At 36.9% G+C, this 14,733-nt stretch overlaps 1 protein-coding gene across 1 annotated transcript in view; it reads left to right on the top strand.

The window, feature by feature from the left end:
* The first annotated feature begins 258 nt into the window (after positions 1 to 258).
* LOC139980244 (A.superbus venom factor 1-like) overlaps positions 259 to 14,733 on the top strand; it is a 57,699-nt gene continuing 43,224 nt past the window's right edge. The window contains exons 1-6 of the mRNA XM_071991782.1: positions 259 to 414; positions 4,686 to 4,858; positions 8,034 to 8,249; positions 9,076 to 9,128; positions 10,553 to 10,708; positions 14,383 to 14,425. Of these exons, the coding sequence (XP_071847883.1) occupies positions 353 to 414; positions 4,686 to 4,858; positions 8,034 to 8,249; positions 9,076 to 9,128; positions 10,553 to 10,708; positions 14,383 to 14,425 (703 nt within the window). The 5' untranslated portion in view covers positions 259 to 352. The remainder of the gene's footprint in view (positions 415 to 4,685; positions 4,859 to 8,033; positions 8,250 to 9,075; positions 9,129 to 10,552; positions 10,709 to 14,382; positions 14,426 to 14,733) is intronic.

Here is a 14,733-nt window from a genome sequence, read left to right as displayed (position 1 = left end):
CAAGGATTGTAAGTCGAACAGGTCTCCGTCGCTGCATGAACGCATATATATGTATACATGTGCAAAACGTGGATCGCGTAGCACAAAATGTATGTACTGCTACCAGGGATTTGTTATAACATCTCCCTAGGAAGGTGTTATAATATCTCCCTGCTACTACTAGTCATAAACTTTTTACGAGTAACACGCATGCGCGAGGGTTTGTATACGCCTATATATGATAATTACCCCTAACCCTCCTAGGAAAAAATTACGCGACCCGGAACTGTACAACACACAAACACACACGGAAAATACAAAACGAGTTGTTTCTTCGGCAGCGATTTCAGACGTTCCTTGGAAGCCATTCGTTATGGCGTTGTTACCAAGATACCTCTTTTTCTTTGCCTTGCAAGTTTTTGCGGTTTACGGTCGGTGAGTTTGATTTCGATCTTTTATTTCTATTTTGCATTTGCTCAATGCTTTGTGGGTATTGCAATTAACGTTAGGTACCTAACATCTGTTTTCATAAGAAATACAATGAAATAGAACCGGAATAAAACGTAGGCTACATCTGTAATCTTTGAAATCAGGCGCGTAGCCAGGAATTTGTCAGGGAGGGGCGAAAATGTATGGCAAACTATCCGAGCCGTAGATTCTGTATTGAAATTATCTAAGCGTACCGCCACTATGGTTGACGCGAAGCGTACAATACAATTTTGGCTGAAAATGCCTCCCAGATCGCTGGAAATGGCACTTCCCAGGCCTTGTAAGTTGCATCTTAGCTTTTTTTCTTTTGAAATTACTAGCGATATCATAAAAACATTAATTTTTTTTACAAATATGCTCAAGGGGGGGGGCTGCCCCTTCGCCCCTCCCCCTTGGCTACGCGCCTGTTGGAAATACTTCTAATAACACATATACTCACTAATATATTAAGAATAGGCTTTCATTACTGTATTTTAACCAAAACTGTTACCTCATCATCAACAATGAGCAAAAGTATGAAAAGGTATAAAATATATACTTCATTTAACAAAACGGAAACAAAAGCTTGAGAATTCAAGCTTTCATGTAGCATGTTTACTTCCAATTCCATGATTGTTAGTTATTTATAAATATTGTGTAGCAAAACTTGTCTAACGTCCTTCCGACTGATCAGCTTACACGGACATTTTCCTTAGTGAAATAAAATATAAAGAGATTGCATTTCATGCGCACGTTCCACAGTTCTCTCTATCTCCACCTCTCTCCACCCACCTCTCTCTCTCTCTCTCTCTCTCGCTGAGTAGCAATATGAACCGTTAACTATTAGACAAGGGTAGCGTAGCCAGGGGGCACGGGGGGAGGGGAGTAGGACGTTTTCCAGATTTGCGGGGGGGGGGCTCCAAATTGCCCCTTTCCATAAGAAAAGACGTGCCCTTTTGGAAAGAAGTACCCTGTCCCCTTTTTTTGTAGTAAAGATTTTCCTTTTGGTTTATATAAATATTGCCTTTTGTTGAATATATAAAATTGTAATCAGTGCCCCGTAGTGGAAAAAATGAAGAAAAAGTTTAACGAGAGGCACATATCGTGCTTCTGTTGAGAATCATTGCAATTACTGAAATTTGTGACGTTTTGTCGGAATGTTTGAGCATCGGCGAGGAACCTTCTCAAACCTGGGGTTGGGCGGATTTTTTGTTCAGAGGCGATGAAAGCAGTAAATGACATTTGCCAACCGAAGCATCGAATGCGTGAATTTCCCGTGGGGTTGGGGGATCCAGAAGTTCGACTAAGGAAGGTCGTCATTCCACTGTAGGCCTAATCGAGCCCCGTGTTAGCAAAGACATTGTGTTTTAAACACAGACTATCTATATTGATACAATGATAAGGGTAAGAAGACAAGCAATGTATACACACAGAATGGTAGCTTCATGAACTTCAACAACAAAAAAACTACCGGGAGGCTGCTTCAGGCCTGGCAAACCACCCTCCCTGGAGGAGAACTAAGAAAGAGAAAGAAAAAAATCCTTCCCAGTGGCTGGGCTATTCCCCGGAAGAGAACTATTCTTCCGGTGTTTTCCAAAGTTAAGCTTACTGTCCAGAGTAATTCACAGGAAAACAGCTTTTTTACTGGAGGTAATATTAAGACTAATTTTATAGTCCTCAGTCAAGTCATTAGAGTAAGGATACTTAAAGATCACAATCTTAGATTTATCTGGGTTTATTTTAACTACACCAGGTGCTGATACAGTCAGTATTTTTTATTCGAACTAATAATGAATAAAGAAATTCTCGTATTACTGATCCAAATAGTGAGGTACAGTCGGCGAATTGACTGCAATGTGCAGAATTAAGCTTATTGTATAAGGGAGGTCATTTGCATAAATAGAGGTTCGAAACCAGGAAGGAAGGTCTTCATTCCACTGTAGACTTTTGCCTATCTATCTGTTTGTCCTGTCTGTTGGTATGTCTATCTATCTATCTATCTATCTATCTATCTATCTATCTATCTATCTATCTATCTATCTATCTATCTATCTATCTATCTATCTATCTATCTATCTATCTATCTATCTATCTATCTATCTATCTATCTATCTATCTATCTATCTATCTATCTATCTATCTATCTATCTATCTATCTATCTATCTATCTATCTATCTATCTATCTATCTATCTATCTATCTATCTATCTATCTATCTATCTATCTATCTATCTATCTATCTATCTATCTATCTATCTATCTATCTATCTATCTATCTATCTATCTATCTATCTATCTATCTATCTATCTATCTATCTATCTATCTATCTATCTATCTATCTATCTATCTATCTATCTATCTATCTATCTATCTATCTATCTATCTATCTATCTATCTATCTATCTATCTATCTATCTATCTATCTATCTATCTATCTATCTATCTATCTATCTATCTATCTATCTATCTATCTATCTATCTATCTATCTATCTATCTATCTATCTATCTATCTATCTATCTATCTATCTATCTATCTATCTATCTATCTATCTATCTATCTATCTATCTATCTATCTATCTATCTATCTATCTATCTATCTATCTATCTATCTATCTATCTATCTATCTATCTATCTATCTATCTATCTATCTATCTATCTATCTATCTATCTATCTATCTATCTATCTATCTATCTATCTATCTATCTATCTATCTATCTATCTATCTATCTATCTATCTATCTATCTATCTATCTATCTATCTATCTATCTATCTATCTATCTATCTATCTATCTATCTATCTATCTATCTATCTATCTATCTATCTATCTATCTATCTATCTATCTATCTATCTATCTATCTATCTATCTATCTATCTATAGAAACTTCTACGTGTTCTCAAGGTAAACTAAAATAGACATTGATAGAATACAAGTAATGTCACAATAATTGCTGTCTCGATATCAGATTTTAAATTTGACCAGAAACCACTAAATTCTGCGTTGTTTACACCTTAGGCCTATTCCAACAAAATCGCATTAGAGTACTTTTCTGAGTAAAGCTATTACATTGTGCTGTGGGCTATCAAGAAGGTCGTTAGAAAATTGACCTCTTGGGAAATATCGACAGTGTTGTTTGTAAGTTGTCATGTTGTGTGATACCGAAATCTCTACTAGTTTTCACCTCAAATTCAGCTGAGTGATGAATGGGAATGATTAAATTCCAAAAATTCGGCGATTTTGTATGAAAACGGTCCAAGTGGTAGTTTTTCCGTATCAAAAGTTCCGTTTAGAAAACGCAGAAAGTGTCATTGCATGTGAAACAAATAAACATCGGCTTGGGGTTCGCGAGATGCGTTCATCTAGGTAGTACGTTTTATTGCAGAACACACCACAGATGTGGGCAGAAACTAAACATATCGTCACACATAGAACTCTTGGAATTACATGTTCCTTTACAATACATATTTTTGTATATTCCATGATGCAGCAATATATAGGTAGCCGAGGTCAATTTAACAGGTAAATCCTGTCCGATCTTGTGGTCAGGTGGTTAAGGCATATATATATATATATATATAGTATATATAGCAGCACGAAAGTTTCATTAAAATAATCCTTCAGCTGTTTAACTTTCTAACTTTAAAGTACTTGCTGTTAAATTGTTCCAGTGACGTGCACAAGGGGATGGTGGAATGTTCCCCACCTTCAGTACGTGGAAAAACGTTTTTTTCGTTGTTGTTTTCAGTTTCTTCTTCAAAATTCAAAAGTATATTTATTAGCACAACCTTGCGTTTTGATCTAATTTTGTACCTATTGTCTAATATGCCTCAGAAAACGTCATTTTGATCTATAAGGGAAGACCCACAGCCCTTCCCACCTGAGAGTCGCATTCAAGATTCTATAGCCACACACCACTTTCTCTATTTATATTTTATCCACCAACAACACATTCAATCCCCCTACCTGCTATCCGTCGTGGGGTGGGGTTGGGTGAACTTACACCCCAATTCAAAATGTCAGGGTCTGAAGAAACTGCTACAAATGAGGGTAGTAGGAGAGAAAGAGAATAACGTCTACATGCCTCGGGAGTGGGGCGGCGGGGTTGGGGACTTTAAGCAGAGGGCGTTCGGTGTCAATTAGGGGCACCGGGAAGTTGGGGGGTCAACTAAGATGATATGTATTTTTCACAACGGAAACCTAAACAATTGAGTCCTATACTTTCTACACCACAGTGATATTTTGATAGCTACCGTTCCCAATCTTGTAAGAGCGGGAGATACCGAGACCGTACTGGTTACGATTCAGAAAGACAACATCGGTGTTGCCCGCAGTGTACCGGTAACCGTCAGCTTCAAGAATGCCGATAATTCTCTCATCGCTGAAGAAACCATCAACATCCAAGAAGGTACATATTGTCACTTTTTTATCGTCACTTTTTTTTCACACAAAATTGTCATCATTAAAGCAGCCTGTTGCTTTTGTTTGGATAAGCTTTCTTCAAAATATGTATTATTATGACGTAATATTTACACATAATTGGTCACTCTTCAGTCTATAAGAGTGTTATGCAGAGACAGGGGTGATACGATTGCGTACAAGTTTGTTCCAATGTCGTGTGCATTATCCTTGTGTAAGAGGGACGTGGCAGTGGGAAGGTTGCAGTGGTTATAGGTGGGATTGGGTGGCTGGGTGCGTGGGATGTGTGGCTGTGTCGCTGCGGTGGAGGCGTTTTCGTATTTCGTATTTCGACACCATTATGTATGGAGCTATATAGTAACATATGGTATGTATTGATGATCCACACCGCAGTTATAGTACATCCGTTTGAAAGCTTATAGCAATTGGCAGGAATATGCCTAAATTCCTATTTTCTTAAAGTTGTTCATGCATATGACATTGAGAAGTACATCCTCTATAGGTTAATATAAAGGCTTACATATGTCAAAATAAGTCGTATTGCATTAATAGTCTTTCTCTAAAACAATACCTGGTCCTTTCCGAACCTATTAGAAACGTATCTTATAGTCCATGATAGGTATTGCAACACATACATGTTTCTTAATTTCAATATGATTGTCTAAAATCGGCCAATTTTAAATCCTGTGTAGTGACCAACTGACCATCCTCTGATGGGAACCTGTCCCTTATGCACCAAACTGCATGAATCCACGGTTGTAACGTCCAGTTCTGCCCGCTTTCCAGTAAATAAAGGCCTATATTCAGTGTACCTGTAGGTATACTATTACATGACCTGTGTCCCAGTATCAGTAGGTCATATCTTTGGACCATTGCCAGATCCAAAGCTTCAGGTCCATTGTATTAGTGACCGGAAATGTACATTTGTTTAATGTAAGAAGTAAACGTATTGCCGTTTGATCTGCTTGGTTCTCGAGTTCTAAATGAATGTTATGAAGGGGCTCTTGTAACCCTAATCCCAAATAAAAATTATCAAGTTAAACTAGATAACTTATTGCAACCATTAGCATATTAGTCAGCAATTATTGTATACAATGTAGGTATATCTGTTGTGAAACTGTTTTAATAAATACCCCAGCGACAACCTATGTACAGTAATTCTCTAATTTTAGACTTCGTCAAAATGCAATGTTTTTATAAAACGATGTGATTGGCCACTATAAATTTGTCATAAGTAATAAAAGGAAGTTATTTTCTGTATGACTGATGTGATGACTTCGCTTACAAAGCCTCACATTAGCGTTGCCATATACATTCTAAAAAGTATACGAAATTTTAAAAATCACTTCTCCGAGATGAAACATGATTTATATGGTGTTGTTTTCAACATATTGCTACAATATATTTATGGCAAATTATTAACGCACCGTAATATCAGCCTCGTTATTGTAAAATGTCCACAAAAATAAAATAACTCAGAGGATATAGGGAGGAGAAACTAAACCCAATCCCCCTCCCAAAATGGATCCATCTCAAGGTTTCACAATATAAAGAAAGTTTCAGTCAGATCTGGTCAGTCAAGTACATTAAACAGATCCTTCAGTATGATATACTCTCACAAAAGAAGGTAGGACAAAGTGTACCCAATTATTTGAGTGCCAGACTCTGGCTGCTGGGAGTGGTTGATCAGGCGCGTAGCCAAGGGGGGGGGGGGTCGAAGGGACAGCCGCCCCCCCCCCTTGAGCATATTTTTTTTTAAATGTTTTCATGATATCGCTACAATTTTCAAAGAAGAAAATGCTAAGATGCAACTTACAAGGCCTGGGAAGTGCCATTTCCAGCGATCTGTGAGGCATTTTCGGCCAAAATTTTCTTATACGCTTCGCGCCAACCCATAGTGGCGTTACGCTTAGATAGTTTCAATGCCGAATCTACAGTTTCGCCCCTCCCTTGGCAAATTCCTCGCTAACCGCCAATGGTTGATATTAGCCTTGCCCCTGAATCCTCAATTTGACATTAAACAAGTAAACATTTTGAAACACTTGTAATTTCTACTTTCTTCGTTGTTTTTTGTTTCTTCGCTTTTTTGTTTCTTACGTTTTATCTTTACCATTGTGTAGTTTATATGGTCCTGCCCCCCCCCCAACCCCTCCCTATCGACCCCGATCATCTGCTTCTGTGTCACACTTCTGTCAAAAGCATCATTACTGGTGATCTTTTGAGGGGAAAGCATGTCCAAACAAAATATGTCCTTTCATGGTGAAGAATATTACACCCATACATATTGAATTATCACTATGCATTACATCAGTGAAATAACTAAAAATGTAAAATCAGCATCACAGCCTTTGCACTTGGCCGACCCAAATCTTTATGAATTTGTTTGCCTACAGTGCAGAGGTAAACCTCCAATGTGTGTCCAAATAACCACATGTCCGACAGATACCAATTATAACAGGTCATTTCAAGTATTACATATCATAACTCCTTGGTCGTTCTCCCATACAAATTAGAAAACGCATTCCACGGTCATTGTACTCTGCATGAGGTGAAACAATAACTTTCACTGTCTGAGCCCCCCCCCCCCCACCCCCCTCCTCCTTTTTCAAAGACGTCTTCAAAATTAAATCCAAAATTAAATATAAAAAATAGAGGGCGACTGGCATTAACTGTTGGCTGGGTTCATATCTTGGCCCCTTTAATGCTGAGATTGTGTTGACATATTTCCCTTACCGTTATCAGCATGGTTTATTATACATGTATGTTATTAAGGAGGATCGAAAAAACGTCATTGCAAGCCTTTGAGATATTATAACGCAAAATGTCACTTTAGTCTATTCTGCGCGAGCAGTTGCCGTTTAGCATGCTAAACTTACTCTCGTCTCTGTAAACTGAAAGGCTAAGCGGTAATGGTTTGGAAAATTTCCAAATGCCATGATACAATAGGCCACGTCGTCGGCTATATCATGCGACGGTGGGGAAGGATATATGCCAGTTAGAACTTCTGTCTATACTTGGGCTTCGGAAGTGAGGAACTTTTAATTTCTAAGTCAATGAGTAACTAATTGTATTGCGTAAAATTCGAAGATTATCATGAGATCCAAAATAACTACATTTAAACTGCATGCACATTATGCCGGATTTTTTGTTATCTCATGATGCAGGTGAAAATAGAGTGAACTCTGAAACAGCCCATGTGTACGTCAATCCAGAGAACATCCCAGACCTTGAAGCTGAAGAGGGAGATGCTCGTTATATAACCGTTACAGTGGCTTGTGACTTACTGAGATTTAGTCAAGACAAACGAGTTCTTTTAAGTCTAGAGGGCGGATATGTCTTCATACAGACAGACAAGCCTATCTACACACCGTCAAAGACAGGTAAGGGATTGAAAAAGCCAACAGCACTGTTGTATCCATGTGATGGATGTTCCTTTCGGGAAATTACGATCACGAAGAATGTCATATGATTACGAAGAGTATATGCATCTTTTAACCTACCTTTACAAAAAACTTTATGGGTGGCGCTCATGACAAGTATATTTAGTTGGACAACTCAACCTTCATAGCAAGTATATATATATATATATATATACTTATATATATATATAAGTATATATATATGTATGTATGTATGTATGTATATATATATATATATATATATATATATATATATATATACATATCATTATATAGATATATTGGAATTATCGGTCCCCTGGAACCTTCGTCAGCAATACTTGGCGGTCGAATGATTTTTTTAAATTTGTATTTATTTATTTATTTGTATTATTTTTTTCGAATGAAAAAAATAAAATTAACAAATAATCAATCGACCGCCAAGTATTGCTGATGACGGTCCCAGGGGACCGAAAATTCCAATACATTTTCTAAAACGTTACTCCATATTTGTCAATTACGAGTCATATCTTAATCCTCTGGTTTTCTCTATTCATATTTTCTTTTAGAGTAAACGTGGATTTTCGTTAACATATATATAGATAAAAATCTATATATATATATATATATATATATATATATATATATATATCTATATATATATATTATTTATATACTTCCTTTAATTATCTGTCCATTTGTCTATTTTGAACGTCCTTTTATCAGTTTGCCTTTGAAGAAGATCATGCTAGGGTCGAAACGTCAGCCCCTGTAACTATTTTTTCCTTATATATACTTTTATCGACAGTTAAGACACGTATAATCTCTCTCAACCAAAGGCTTTCACCTCTACAACAACAGGTTAGAGATTACTCCTGTTTTTATGTTTTAACTTTTAATAACACCTACTATTTTTGTTAATTGTACAGAGCTTACCTTGTTGATTATTATACAATGAGTTGAAAGATGGAATTTTCCGTTCAACTCGGCTGCGCCTCGTTGAATGGAACAAATTACATCTTTCAACGAATGAAATATTTGCACTATTGCACGAATGGAAACCATTCATTATTTGTTTTATAGAACATATTATATTAAGATGGGTAAGATGCACTCATTCAACAGATTGTTTTGAACAGACAGGTTTCTATGCTCTCTTACCATTGAAAAAAAGTGCTACCAAAAAAGTATAACCCATGGTTCTATTTCATAGAGTGGAATAGAGCGGATTTTGCATGCAATCAACGAGCAATTGACCAATCAAATGACCAGAATACAATTAGGTGTTGTATAATGTAAATTAGTCCATGTTCATTCACTACTAAAGCCCACGTCACTCTTATTTCAATGTTTGAATACTTTCAGGTCAACATATAGGCATATTTGAGAATGTCCAATGCCAATATCATAAATTTTGCGGTAAAAACTCAACACAAAACAAGACAGTGTAAGACTAAATGTTACCTATACAGCACCAAGTAATATAGTAAACAAAGACAATCACCGTAGTTTCATTAGACGCAAGTTACCCTTATTCATCGATCACAGACTTAACTGGTTCCTATACGTTAAAAATGGTGAGGTGGGGGGGGGGGGTGGCAAGGGTAAGTTGTTCAGAGTTTTACTGTCAAAAGAACAAATAAGTAAAAGTTAGAGGCACGTGACTTTTCGAACCCAGCAAGATCTACATATAACCAAAACGAGAGCAAACTAAGAATACATTAAGATTTACAGATGGACACACAGATATATCGGACAAATGATCAATGAAAAGAGCAAAAATAAAGAAGAGGGGAAAGATGAAAGGAACGAGTGATGAGAGGATTAAAACTATGCAGATAAACTCTGAGGAGTGTAATAATGGGAGGTCATTAGTAATGGAGGTAATTAGTATCGGAGGTAATTAGTAATGTAGGTAATTAGTAGTGGAGGTGGAAAGATTTAAGGGCATGTAGCAGGAAGGAAAATATGTGGATATGGATACGAAGGACGACTCGAGAATGTAGGGAGGGGAGGGAGGGAGGGAGGGAAAAGGGGGAGAAGAGGTCATTCCTTTCTTGGATGTGGAGACCATTTAGTTGAATAGTGCGAAGGCGTTGGATCCACAAGCGTTCTCTACTGAGGCGAACTGAATCGATTCGGTACTCTAGAAGTTCAATGCCTTGAAGGATCATGTCCGAAATGGTGTGGTTATATAGGTATACGTGATGTCAACCCAACGACATTTCAACATTCATCATTTCTATTGATTCGTAAAACTGTTGATGGACACTTTGTTTATACAGATTCAGCTTAACATCAGAACCCCGCAGGATATTGTTGTGGAAAGGAAGGATATTGCACCGGAAGCAGTGAGGCATGGCGTTTTCACTCATATTTTTCGGTTGCCGGAAGAACCGATGGTCGGTAATTGGAGTATTGTTGTTTATTACGGAAAAGAAGTGAGTGTCAATTTGTTATTTACGAAATTGAAAGTTGGTTAATTGTTGCTGGTTTCAATAGACCACTGTCACAACTTAAAGCTGTGATGTCATAATGTCAGATTACGATTATGAGAAAGATAAATATAGGCTATTAGAGAGTAAAACACCTTTTTTTAAGTTAGAATTTTCAAGGCTGCCGCAATTCCTATCATCAATCCTATGAAAGGAAGGTCAACAGTGCAAGTCATTGTTAAGTTCAAGTCTATAATGATATATGATCATATATATATATATATATATATATATATATATATTTATATAAAGTGCACATTAGGTGCCCATTGCATATTGAAAATTGCTACCTTAGAGGGACAGTAACGTTAGGGGATCATTTTCGTGTTCCCCTAATGTTTAAGGGTATATTCATTCTGTTATGAGGGCTTCGGTGTACAGGTAATTAGTACCCATTGATCGTGGATGCTGCCCTCTACACCCCTTTATTTTGATTGGACGATTATACATCTGAATGGATATTTATAGCTTGGCAAATTTTGTAGTAGTATATGTGACCTGTGCAAAATTTAGCTATTAGGGACCCATCAAGATATATCTCGTTTATTTTATCGTCCTATCGGTATATGTTTTACTATCGATGCTCTTTTAATGCTGGTAAAACTGACCAATGGAACTGTGACCTTGAAAGTCACAATTTCGATCCCTATCCCTTTCGGTGATACATATACTGATATCCATGTTCATATTGACGCAGTTTCTTTTGGTATACAAACCTTGTGACGTCATCACCGCGCAATGTCGCTAAGTGTAATGTAGAGCTCATATGGACGTGTGTACAGGTAAACGTGTTGTCCGTATGGCCGCAAGTTTTCACACTGTATGCAAGCAAGAACGGTAAACCTAACTTTTGTTCGCGAATCGGCGCGGTATCCATGTTGCACTATCAAAATGAGAGCCGTCGAGATTGACTTTGGAAGCCTAGGTAATACCGTAATACTTTCTTGCAATTGCTAGATATTAATTCCTTTACGAAATGCTTTATTGACTAGCCTAGAATTAGCAATAGTATAAAGTAGACCTCAGTTCCCTTTGCAGCTGGCTGATTACCAATCACAATTTGTGCAAAATGTGATCATATGTATTGTGTTTCTGTAACATTGAAAAAGGCTTAGGGAACATAGGCTGTGATGGGGGAGGGAAAGGATGTATGATTGATGAATTGCTGACCAATGTCATTGAATATGCTAGACATGGATCTTCCATCTAGCCAAATGGATTAAAGCCATATCCGTCAAGATAGTCACAAGTCTGCCCCCCAACCCCACTCACACAACCCCAACATGTTACTCCCTATGCACACTAGTGGTTCAACAATAGAGCCAAGAGTTTACTGAATAAAATCCGTGGCAAAAAAACCTTCACACCCATAAATACAGCCACCCACACCCCCACCCCCCCCCCCACCAACAAAAGAATGCCTCTTATAATGCAACTTGTACCCTAATTTAATGTCATGTGGTGACCACAGTATGCCTGAAGTATACTGGCTTTGTAAAAGACCAAGCTAATTAGGTTTTCCTCGGTAGAACTCTGAGCAAGCTATGTTTGAGGTTAAAGCTACACAGATAAGAGAGGTAGAAGTGTGCCATGAACACTACAAACAGACTGCTAAGACTAGAACTTCGTAAAAGACTAACTTTTGCTAATTATACATTGACAGCATTTTCTGATCAAGAATAGTGTTCGACCGATAACAGGTTAGATAATCGGCATCGGGCCGATTATCAGACAATCAGTAACCGGCATCGGCAAAATCCATTGCGCTACCGATTATTTGGAACCGATTATTAAGTTCCACATCAAGGATTGTATTTTACGCGCTTTTGATTCTCCACAACTACAACGGGAGAAGTTCGATTCAGCGCTATTCATAGCCGGGGAAGGTGCGCTAATCGGCCGTGAAGCGGTATCGCAAGTCCCTCACGCGAGTTTGTACTAATGCTGTTCGATATACTATCCAGTTTTAGCAGTTAACATCATACAGTATACTCGCGATAAGCTTAGAGGGACGACGTTCTTATTTTTTTTTTTCACTTCGCTTCTTGCATCTAACGAAACCTCCTGTTATCAGGTTTAATATTAACGATTGATATGAAAGATTAATTGTTTCGAGTAAATGTAAAACCAAATCAATATACTTTTAAACCACTTTGGCCATTTCACCGTAGGTGAAAACTGGAAAGTGAGAGTGACGTTACGCTTTGTTCATTGTGAGTTCTACGCACATTAGGCTAGTCTGGCTAGAGAACTGTTGAGCTTAATAACTGTTTAGTTTGAAAATACGCCCAATTTTCTACAAATGCCATAAAATTATGAAATCAAGGCGCCAAATACTCCTAAAATTCCCTAGAAATGTTTGGCGACAGTCCTCGGTAGTTCTACTGCGTTACCATTTGTGATTACTAATCACTGATTAGGCAAATATTCTTACGCATATTTTTGCGAAAAACCCGAAGCAACTTTTTTCCCCTGACCTAATGTACTATACCTGCTAAAATATCACCTTTGCAGTAATTAAACTTACCGACTAAAGCATGTCTGATTTCCAGCGAAAACGTCAATGGGACTTTAGTGTGTGGTTTTCCCACGTGTAGTAATGTCAATGGAGAAGCGCCATTGACTTACTGTGTATGATCGTTTAAACAACGTTCCATCGGAAGGTTTCCCTTGCATATGGCAAAACTTGAAGCAAACGTTCGGGATTGTGTTATCTTTTTCAATGAAATATTAAAATAAAACTGCTTATCCACTAAAGGTAATAGGCATCGGCCCGATTGTCACAGAAACTAATCGGTACTCGGTAAAGCTGATTATCATTTAATAGGTCGAACTCTAATCAAGAAATCTTTACCATAATTTGGGTTTTTGTCACACCGTAACATTGGAAAATAGTGTTGTTATAATCTAATAAAATGTGTATACTGACAATTGAAAGTTCTACATTAGCTGGTTATATTTTGAGCAAATTTATTGCTTAAAATTGCCGATAATGCAGTCAACTTTTTTATATAAGATTCTTTCCTATGACATGCAATGAATGAATGACACACACACACTTAAACCGTAAACCGATCGGAGAGTTGTATAAATGCACACATTATGTGAACATATGTACTGTACTCTTAACTGTGAATAGGGGGACATATGCAAGTGTCCCTCTATCATACTATAAATTGTTTGAAGTACGTAAAGAAGACACAGTTACTATCGCTTTTCTGATATATCTGTCAATGAGTTGCATAAAAGATGCGATCCAAGTTCCATGCACTGCTATCAATCCCTCCAGTCTGCGGTGAATTTATCCTTAACGACGCATTTGCATTAAGACTTATATGTGGCTTTAAATGGAAAGTCCATCCAAGGTGGGTTTTTTGACGGTGTCCTGGTACTGTACACTTTAGGGTTATATATATATATATATATATATATATATATATATATATATATATATATATATATATATATATATATATATATATATATATATATATATATACATATATATATATATATATATATATATATATATATATATATATATATATATATATATATATATATATATAAATATAACATTACTTATTCCTATTTCATTAATCCATACCTAATTTGTTTAGATGAAATCAAACAGGACAGTTCAATTTGAGGTGAAAGAATATGGTAAGTACCAAACTTCTTATTACGGCAGGTTGTGCATGGGGTTCAGTGGGTAAGGTTACTTGAATATAGTGGTTGTTAGAGTGATGTTGACTATTGATCATTATATGTAATGGAAAAAGTTAAAGGACTATATTCTGGTGGCTGAAAATGATTGCAAGGCAAAATGACTTAAAACGCATAGGTAAATAACCTAATCGCATTTTGTACGGAGCTTTTACAGTGCATGTATTTAATTATTAACGCGTGTATGTTTCAACAGAAGTGCAAATGATGCCGTGATACTTATAGGCAATTGAGCTGATTTTTTA

This window comes from Apostichopus japonicus, chromosome 14 (assembly GCF_037975245.1).
Source record: "Apostichopus japonicus isolate 1M-3 chromosome 14, ASM3797524v1, whole genome shotgun sequence".
Lineage (NCBI taxonomy): Eukaryota > Metazoa > Echinodermata > Holothuroidea > Aspidochirotida > Stichopodidae > Apostichopus > Apostichopus japonicus.
This window is presented reverse-complemented; position numbering and strand designations above follow the sequence as displayed.